This window comes from Cystoisospora suis (genome assembly GCF_002600585.1).
Source record: "Cystoisospora suis strain Wien I chromosome Unknown contig_531, whole genome shotgun sequence".
Taxonomy (NCBI): Eukaryota; Apicomplexa; class Conoidasida; order Eucoccidiorida; family Sarcocystidae; genus Cystoisospora; species Cystoisospora suis.
The window spans coordinates 1-10,319 of record NW_027153332.1 but is presented as its reverse complement, the minus strand read 5'-3'; the positions used below and the strand labels follow the sequence as shown (position 1 = coordinate 10,319).

Below are 10,319 nucleotides of genomic sequence, written 5' to 3'. Positions count from 1 at the left end.
CCCTGCTTAGTTCTGCAAAATTCCTGTTTATCTGGGTGGGATTCCAGGGCCTTCCAACCACCCGCCGGTCTTAGCACGCACGAGTCCAAGCAGTTTGACACAAGGGAACCAAAACCACCTCGGGAAAGCAACCCGAGAAGCACTAGAGCCCTTGGACAGGCAAGACCGTAGGCATATATCGATGTGAAGCTCGGGGGGTATCCTCGGGCTAGGCACTGGGCAATCCTCATACATCCGTAAGTCCACCGCTTCACAGTTTCGAAGCCGCCGGTTCCCGCCACACGGAATCCGCACAAGCACACTCCCGCAACCTGGGTATCCTGGGGTGGGATGCACTTCCACATACCAGCGCCCGCACCAGAGTTAGATGCGAGAGCTTCTCGGGTTCTGCCCTCGGCAGGCGCACTTCCTCGACCGTTTACTTTTTTGGAAACTATGTCGGGCAAGCTACTAGATTGAGAAAAAAGACATGTTTTCGCAGAAGACAGGAAGTAACGGACCGGGGTTTTTCGAACGCCACCTGATGCAAAGTATAGTCCATTCACGGTGGAATGTTTATCAGTCTTGCTCTCCGGGGATTACGCCTTATGTGCCAGATCTGATCTGACCAGTAATTGCTAAGCTAAGAAAGCACTTGGCAGTGCCATGTTGACACGTAGTGGTGGGACTTCTAATTCCTCCTGTATCTTTCTACAGGACAGCTGGGGTTGTCATTTTTCTCATCACGACCCGGTCCGACACGGAGAATGCCTCGGGAACGATCTTCCCTGCGGATGAGCTCGGGGCGAACATGGTTAGTAGCCCCACCATTCGAAGTGGGACATTTGCTTGTGGCACTTGTCGTGTGGCTAGCGTAGCTCAATATGCTACTGCAGGCGCTGCTGACGCTACTCACACTAAGCCGAAGGGCCCCACCTGTGGCCACTGAGCCGTGCTTAGTCGGAGCGCAGCTCTTCTTTGCGGAGCTCATTGCGACACTGCTGTCTTCGCCTCTGACAGCTGCTACACCTATCGGCCTGTCTCTGCTTGCGCTTTTAACACTTGCCTTGCTACTCGCTCCAAGGTGGGAATGAGATGGCGGTCGGGAGCGCCTGTGAGCAATCCCGCCCCGAACACTACTGGGGTCTCCTGAGTTTCTCACTGCTGAAGGTGACTTCACATGTTGTAGCCGTCCTTTTTGGCAACCAGCGGGGACCACAGTTGCCCTTTCCCTGCATCCAAGCAGTCCCGTACCGACAATCTCAGGAGCGGCTTGCGAGTCCAGCCTCAACTGGGTTATAACCGCCCTGTAGCTGGATCCACTACCTCTCGCGTGCGCCGCCGCACCTTCAGCGCCAGAGCCTGCGGCTATGTTGGCTGGCTTGCGCTGTCGCAGGTGTAACAGTCGCGGCCCCGACGGTGCTCCCAGCGCACTGGATGTTGCCGACTCGCCCTCGGTATCGTCCTGTGGAGTTGAGCCGGATGGCCTGCAAGAGATCTGAGCTCCGTTGTTGCTCCGACCACAACTGTTCTCCACCCCGCTGCTCCCTGCATCTGACGCCGGAGACGGAAGTCTTGACCCGGCAGGGCAGGATCCATCCATCGCACTGGAGGCAGCGGTCCTGAACGGTCGCGTTTTGCTCGCCCCCGACCGCGAGCCCATAGCGTGTTTACGCGCGTTGGTACTTGGACGTCGCTTAGTCCTGTCGCTCCTAGTGTTTTCAGCTGTGGATCCCCTGAGAACATTAGGCGCTTGCGATTCAGCACAGCCACTGTTGTCCACTCCTCCTTTGGCATAGTCGCATGACGAGGGTTCCCGTTCTCGCGTGCGCCGTCGTTTCCTGTCTCCCAGTGTCCACCTGTTTTGAGCAGAATTGCCAAACCTTCGTGGACTCTTTCGTCTTCCACTCCATTCCGTTCTGGCCACCATCCCTTCGCCTTCGCGCACCGTCGCGTCGGTATCGTGTTCACGTAGATCAGCGCCAGCACTCTTCGGTAGAGACGGGCTGCTTCGCCCCCGTCTTGCCACTGTACTTGTCATTAACACCCTGCGGGCTATCACACCGCTGCCCGCCTCCTCCTGGAGCGACTCAGAACTATCCTTGCAATTTTGTTGCACTGGCCCTAGAATTGCTGCCGACGTACTACCTGTTGTTCCGTTTTGTTCTGCCACCACGTTTCGCATACTATTCCTGCTCGTAATGCTTGGAATACTCTCGGTAAAGATAGAGCACATGGTTTGGTCCTCCACTGCACCACAACTCTCGCCGGTACCTCTTACAGGGAGTGGTCGCGGTGGTGACGTCTCGCATGTTCCGCCCTCCTGCGCACAAGAGGCCGGGCTACGACGCGGTCTTACACGCGACTGAGAGGCAGCGGGACCGGTACGGGTCCCACCAGTGCGAGGGGGCCTGCTTGCAGTACTGCCAGGCACTTGAACGTGAACAGCGTAAGTCCGCACCGGATCCTCATTCCTGTTAGTGCTGGAAAGTGCTATGCAAGCTGGTGATGTCTCACTTAGTTGCAGGGCGCATTCCTTATGACAGCTTTCATCTGTGCAGCTAACGCCATATAACTTATTGCCCCCTTTCCCAAGTGACGATACACCATCATCACCTTCCGCAGTTCCACGTCCCGGGGACGCAGAGGGCTTTCGGCCTCGCCGCGTGGTCGAAAGAGAAGCTGGAGACAATCCTCCAGACGCAGAGCGGCGTTGAGGGCTGGAACGGAGATTTTTACGTGCATCACACAAAGAGTGCCTCATGCCCCCCTCCCCCTCATTGTGACAACAACTATGGTCACTTGGGGGGGGCTGCTCCGAAGCTCTTCTGAACGATGTGATCGTACTACCACCACTGCTGCCCCAGGCCGCGCAGCATGAGCAGTGCGTTTCAAATGGCTTGCGCTCAGGGAGAGATGCCAGCCTTAGAGATCGTCGAAGAGATGTACTCGACGGGGAAGGAAATGCAGGAAAGGACTCTGGCAATGCATCAGACCGGCCGACATTATTACTATGACTGCTGCCACGACTCTTCGAGGCTTCAATCCCCCTCTGCGTCTTTGGACTACTTCTGCTACAGCTTTTCCTTGCCTCGCCTGTGGCTATTTCACCACTATCACTTGTTTGTCCGACTCCAGGGGACTTGCTCGAGTGGTTTCCGTCATCTGGAAGAATCCCTCCACTCTTCACAGACCTACTAGACCGTCGAGGAGGAGGTGTCACAGCTGGTTCCACAGTTACAAGAGTATGTGAGGTTCTCCGCCTAGAGGAAGAGGCCGGTGTGTTCATGAGCGACGTACTGTTTCCTGTTTGACTAAGAGGATCTGTAGTAGCGAGAGGAGAGGCCACCTCAGGAATTTGGTGCTGGTTCTCTTGTTCTATTAGTGTTTTGGGGCTATCGTACGTGGTCTTCCTGGTGGTGCCCCTTCGCTTCAATGGCGTGTAAGACATGGTGACGGGCACACCTTCCGCTAATAACCGTTGCGTTTTGGTTAGACACTTGGAGTGCGATGACGACGATGCCGCCGATGGAGGTGATTTGACGGTAGTGCTGGTGGCAGTCTCGATAGTAGGCGAACAACAATAAGAGGGAGAACTATGTATGACAGGAATATTCTTTTTGTCTTCTCTTCGATCACCATCTGGGGATACCGCTTTGAAAGCTTCACAGCGTTCTTGTAAGATTCTCTCTAGCCTCTGCACCTTCTGTGCAAGTTCCCTTTCGCGTTGGCCTGATTCTTCTAGCGCTTTCTGTAAAGACTGGTTTTCTTCTTCTTGGTCACGCAGCCGATCGGTGCGTTCCTGCAAAAGTTCAAGTAGACGTGCCCTGTCGGCTCGTATGCCTTCTGACCCCATAAAGCCAGCCTCTCGGAGTACTTGAGGATTTACTCGAAGATTCTTTGCTCGGTTGGCGTATTTCAGGGTATTGCTGCTTTCTGCGACCACAACGCACGCACCGAAAACAACTTCCTCATCCTCGATTGGTCCACAAGAAAGAATCATTTTGTCTCCTCTATGCGCCTGGAACTTGTAGTTTTCCGTCGTCGTGATTCTCACCCAGAAATCAACACGTCCTAAGGTAGAGCCCGGCGTGGATGATGATCCCGGGGGGAGAGGGCTGCGAAAGATGCGTAGGGAACATCGGTTCGGATATCTGAGCGTCTCAGCCTTTGTCTCTACGCCCGGCAGTGTTTGTATGGTGGACTACGGCCATCTTCTCTTGAAGGAGATGGCCGTAGTCCACCTCACATAAATAAAAAAAGAGAGTTGAGTAGTGACTTGCCAGTCATTGTTGGGTTACCTATCACGCTATACAGATAATGTTGTGTGACACGGTGTCCTAGCAAAGAACTCTAGAACATTCCCTAAACCCTTTCCTCTTTCCTCTTCATGGTCCGCAGTACCCCCCCGCTTACCGGCATAAGCATATGCGGCTGGATGAACATTAGCAATCATGACAACCATACATGATCCCTCTAGAGATGACTTGAGAAGATGAGTTAGCTTGCTATTTCGGTAGTTCACAAAAATCCCTGAAGTTTGGCAGAAACACATAGGATACGAGACAGACATACACGAACACAAAGTTGGAAAGAAAACGAAGACAGTATAAGCTCTTGGAAAAAATCTAGGTTGTTGAGAATGTACACGGACATAAGTGGTATCCTCGCCTCACGCACACACATACTGCCGCAGTGCGCTGGTGGATGCACTCCTCTACGGGCTACACATCTACAGGAAGTACATATACATATATATATATATATATTATGTCGGCACACTCACCAGTATGTTGATTTATTCAACGTATGCACAAGACTTCAGAGTCCCCCCAAAGGATCAGAATGAGGAGCATCACATCACTCTACATGGAGAAGAAATCAGATCAATCAATGAAACCAGAGCCTGTTCCCTTTCACTTTTCACGCGTGTGTAGACACACACACACACACTCTCAGAAGAACACTTTTTCCACGCCGCCCTTCAAGACCTTCGAGAAGAACACAAACGAGAAAGAGAAGTGTGAGCACCGAAGGAAATCATATTCAAAAACCGAGTCGAGTTTCTGAAAAAGAAGTGTGCACGGACAGATAATTAGTTAAATACATACATAGATCTCCTTGAACTTATTTGGTACCTGAAGACGACGACGCTGATGATGAGCATCCCCCCCCAGATTGTTCGGCGGACGACCGCATCATCATTTTGCGTGTTTTGATTATTGATCCACCTCCAGTCGCGCCCTGGCCGCCAGCACTGCCACCAGCCCGAGTAAGGGAAGAAGTTAATGAGGACATGATGGTTGTAGCAGGGGGGGCACATGCTGTTGCAGAAGAAGTGGTGCCTTGTTGCGCTTGCTGTTTCAGGTGTAAGGCATTGATACAGTTGGCTAAAGCCAACAAAGACTGATTTATACAGCATCCCTCTTTCAGCCGACGACCCCGGTTAGCTGTCGCTGATGCTCGCTCTGAGCCAGCCAAATCGATGAGTGAAAGCTTTGACTCAATCTTTACAGAATTGGCGTCCTTCTTACTGACCCACACACTCCTGATGGTTAGCTGGGTATTTTCCGCATCGCAACATCCACAGCACAAGTCATGGAGACAGACAAATACACACATACATACATACAGACGCGAGTACGCATGCATAGACAGTTTACAGTTGCATTTTACAACAGAAAAAGAAGTAAGTAACAACGGATATATAACCGGTCCGCCTCCGCGTATTCAAAATGACACGCCTGTTTCTGTCATGGAATAGCAGGTAGAAGAGAAATTCAAAGACTCAGGCATGCACCCACATAGTCTCTATGTCATAAGCGCAGATGGACTGAGAGTGAAATATATACAAAATAAAAACGCGCACGCACCTAGCCGCTACTGACACTACAATGCACAAGGTACACAGAAGTATGACCCCCAAGCCAAGCAGGACTACTCCACACCATGGAGACAAACGCTATGAGAACACAAGAAGTCTCCGACCTCAGGGTTGACCTCTTACTACACTTTCTTCTCGCTAATGAGACGGTTATACCAAACGGCCTCCACCCTCCTCACTCACCTGGAAAATCGCATGAGAGCGACTGCTCGTCAAGTTGGCAGCCGTCGCTGCACAACACCGTAGTCGATTTCCCTGAGCAAGAAGTTCCAGCGTTTGATGCGGGTCTTCAACAACATGCTCTGAGAGATTATTGACCCGCACCTTTCCAGCGTCTTCTTGGACTTCGAGATGACGTTTTGTCGGCTCTAGTAGATCCCTTATACGCTCGTTATAGACTTCAAGATACGACGCTGTCACTTCACACTTCGTTAGGAAAGCACATCCACAGCACGACTCACACCGATTGCTGACGCTGTATTCCAACAGCTTTCCATCACGACTATCTGAAGGATTTTGCAGAAGACGATTACTTCTAGATGAAGAAAGAGATGGCCTGTGACATGGGCCAGACACGTGAGAAGCAAAAGACTTATCAAGTTCTTTCAATCGGTTGATGTGTCCAAATATATCATGGATAGCTCGCTTTGTTATTCCTGGATCCTCGTCCGTCCCCATCATTGTATATGTCTTCCCGGCTCCAGTTGCTCCATAAGCGAAGACCGTTGCTGCAAACAAAAGACAGGTTTACAAGTATCAGGGAAGGTACACGGGTGCGTACCGGAAAGTTCCTGGCACACAGACCGGACGAAGTCATGACAGCACGGAGACAGAAAGAAACGAAAATTTTCTTTTCTAGACCGCCCAAGAACGCCTTCAAGAATGTGAGCTAGCGTACATGCGAGTCTCTCCCCCTTCCTGCATCGCCTTACATGTTCCCGGTATAGTCATACATACATATACATGGATCGAAGTACAAGCTATTGCGTACGCAACCTGCTTCACGAAAACAGGACATGCACACAAGCGTTATCTAGATTCTCATCGCCTTCCGAGTTTAGTCCGAATTTCCTTCTCGGTAAAAGAAGAGGGAAACCAAAGACATGACAACAGACAAACCGATTTCATACACCCAGTCCTCCCTTCATTTCTCGTCCTTATATGCGCCACGACGGCAGACTGCAAGAAACCACAGCCAGCGAACATGAAAAACCCCCAAGTTCTATGGTGGATTGCCTCTGTCAGACTTCTTGGAGATCGGAAGTACGCTGAATATACCCTAGAATTCTTCAACTATATAGAAACAAAAGTCGAGTTGCAACCCAATAGAGATGCACCTTCGAGCAGAACATTAACATCTCGCCTTGCTTCCCCAGGATCGGAAAATGACGTTTACTGCATATAGGGTGCATGCGTACTGACCCTCCATCCCTCCAGGACATACCATGAATGCCTTCTTCGACGACTCGAGGTAAGAGAGGCTGGGTCGTCTCTTCATAGACTTGTTTCTGAGTGGAATCAGGGCCGAAAACCTCATCGAAAGAGTACTCCTGACTGAATTCTTTCTGCGATGAGAGGTATACACAAGGATTGACAGGGAGTCCAAAGGAAGACGAGTTCCCTGAGACCATCCCTCTCGCCGCCGCAGCTGCCGCCGCAGCGGCTGCTGATGCGGTAAAGCACGGAGGCCTTGTTATTTGAAGGGTCTTTTGATCGAGTCGTTTAACGGAAAGGCCTGAGGTAGGCTGCCGGTTTTCCGTGCCTTCGGAGCAACCTCGAATGCGGACTGTAGGCAAAAAGAAGGAAGGTACAACTCGAGACGTGTCCACACGCTCGTATGTATGTATTGATCTTCACTCGAAAGCATTCAAGATGAATGCCGTAGAATCTGGGCAACTGACACAACACGTGAACTCTTTCGTTTCTACAGGACGCTCATCGGGAGACGACAGTCGTGTCGGAGTGATGCGCGAACTCGACCACGCGAAGACTCACTATGCCACAGAGAAAGCTCTTCCTCCGTGTGGCGGAACAGATATACTACAGGTTTCCTAGATGGCTTCTTCAAGCTAAGGACAAGTGATTGACTGGAAGAGGCCACTCCGCAGAACCGCGAAGGCGTTCGTGTATCCACAAGCAGAGGCTACAGGAAGGCGGGTGATTATAGCATCAGCTCGCGCGTCAACCATAAGCAGCAGCCAGGGCATTCTACCGCGTGTTCTTCGACAGCCACAAACGAACCCCCCAGAAAACCAGAAGGGAAAATGTCTATGAGCTCACCAGCCACTTGAACGCGAGGTCCACTAGAGGGAAGGTTCTGCGGCTCCACACGGGAGGGTAACATGGCCGACATCGGTACTTCCTGCTTGATCAACGCTTGATAGTCCGAAATTTCTCTTCCACTCCCTCGTGCCTCATCATTTCGACGCTGCGGCCTCCCGTCCAAACGCAAACCCGGAAAACACGACTGCGGGGCAGCCGACGCCATTGTGTGTTTCTCCGGGAGAGCGGCGAGTCACTGGCAGCTCACTCGAGCGTCTGCAGCATACCGTAGCCGGGACTGAGTGACTCGCATATCCCTCGACGAGACTGTTCGCCCGTTAGATGTGCACACCCTCGCCAGTTGATACCTCGGCAGCCACCGGAAACTCCAGATTCCAGTTGCATAGTAAAGGGGGAGAACGCGAAGAAACCGGATTTCGGCCGCAACGAGAGCCGGAGGAGAACCAAAGATTTCTCAGGCCACATACAGGCAGCCGTTTTATGTAGGCCGTGAAAGAAGTATCATTCCAGTACCGAAACTAGAGAGTAAAGGTGGCGGGAAGTGGCGCAGTTTCCTCACCCTTAACTCGGGTCCAGGCCGACGCTACTCGTGAGTGTTACAAGAGCTCGAATTACTGCACATGGCAGATTAATATACTATTTCGACTGAAGGCGCCCGTACGACTCCGCGACGATAAACAGTCTCAAACGTCCGACAAGCCGTCAGCGGTAGAGCGTGTGATGAGCGGGGATGAAAACACCGACGAAGATGCGCGCAGCAGCAAGAAACTTCTTGCTCTTGAAGGAGTGTGCAGGACGACAGTGGCAGAAAGGCGAGAGCGTGAGAAACAGGAGAAGCGTCCGAAAAGTCCAACTGGAAAGGCTGTTCGACGAGATCGAAAAACCTTGCATGCTCGCAAGACCGAATCCGTTGTTGCCCCGTGTCGGCTCCTGTCGAAATGCTCGTACGTCACAGAGTAGCGCTCAGTGCACGGAGATTCGAGTGCAACTGGACCAATAAAAGAGAAACTCCGAACTTGCTCGGGTGCCAATGTTACTTCGCGTATCGTAGGTTTCGACGATGCTACTCACCCCCCTGCTGCTTGTGTTCACTCGGCCAATGAATGGGAGAAAACGGGGTTCGCGGCAGACTCCGGAAGACACGAAGCTGCACGCTCGCGGCCAGCTGGCCACCGACCCCCTCGGTGTGATCTACCAACTGTGCCAGCTGGGATTATTCAGGAAACGCTAGGTGGTCCCTTGACGTGCTGTCCAGCCAAGGTACCCAGCGTCGACGACCGTTGTGCCAGCAGGGTTCCTTGGCCCGAGGAATTGCCACGGCTGTATGGTAGGATACCTGCTGAACTTCACCTCCACTGAAGGAATCTGGGCTACCGTCCCTCGAGCTATCCTGTCATCACTCTGCGAGAGGATGGCGCTCGCAGCGGTCGCTCCTTACCCTTGCAGCAAGGCCAGCGAGCACGCTGGACGGCTGGTGAGGGTTTCAACCGTGAAATCGTGGAAACTTGTGAGAAAAGGAACGCTGTACCTCGAACGCTAATTTGCACCCACAAACTTAGTTATACTAGCATCCGCAAGCGGTTTACACCGGAGAGCAGTGTGCGACTCCGCTCACGTCGTAGTGTCCTTGGTGTTAAGGGTTGATAACTAATCTGAGACCGAGCTGGTAGCTCGGATGTTGCGATTTCCGACAAAGCGCTTCTTCTCTTTCGATATCCGTTGGACAGTGGAACGAGGGATGCTCTTATCGCAGTTGAGGACGCACCACTTCATGAAGCATTCAAAATGGTAGAGCGGTCAGGAGGACAGCATCAGGAAAGTGAACGTGTAACACCAGTTTTGCCCCGTTCAAGAGAAGCTATGGTGTCAGAGCTATGTGTTCCGACGTGTGCGTCACTCTTTTCCCCTATTGATCCCTTTTGACTTGTCATTTTTCAGCCCGAGCATCTTACCTTTCCTTTTATTATCTTCGCGATACTGTTCCTATTTTGGTCTCATTTTATTTCGATAGCCTGTTTAGTTCATTCCATGGGTTTGTTTATCGAGCCAACCTCAAGTCACGGTAGCGGACAGCCAGTTAGCACACCGGAGTGAAGCACTAATGGTCAGTGAGGAAAGTAGAGATAGTACACTAATAGTTTTAGAACAGTTATTTGCTTATAATAGAAGCTTT

At 51.8% G+C, this 10,319-nt stretch overlaps 1 protein-coding gene across 1 annotated transcript; it reads right to left on the bottom strand.

The window, feature by feature from the left end:
* CSUI_001337 (kinesin motor domain-containing protein) lies at positions 1 to 9,178 on the bottom strand. The gene is made up of 6 exons (XM_068061543.1): positions 8,144 to 9,178; positions 7,308 to 7,649; positions 6,047 to 6,591; positions 5,118 to 5,538; positions 4,396 to 4,512; positions 1 to 3,915 (listed from the first exon to the last, which is right to left on the bottom strand). The coding sequence occupies exons 1-6, from the start codon at positions 8,349 to 8,351 to the stop codon at positions 671 to 673; spliced, it is 4,878 nt and encodes a 1,625-aa protein (XP_067926480.1). The 5' UTR covers positions 8,352 to 9,178; the 3' UTR covers positions 1 to 670.
* Between the last annotated feature and the right edge of the window lie 1,141 nt (positions 9,179 to 10,319).

Coding starts and splice junctions, on each gene's coding strand:
- CSUI_001337 (XM_068061543.1), bottom strand. CDS start 8,351: ATGGCGTCGGCTGCCCCGCAGTCGTGTTTTCCGGGTTTGCGTTTGGAC. Junction 4,513..5,117: donor ATCAGCGTCGTCGTCTTCAG/GTACCAAATAAG, acceptor GCCAAACTTCAG/GGATTTTTGTGAACTACCGA. Junction 3,916..4,395: donor AGCCGCATATGCTTATGCCG/GTAAGCGGGGGG, acceptor TTGTGGTCGCAG/AAAGCAGCAATACCCTGAAA.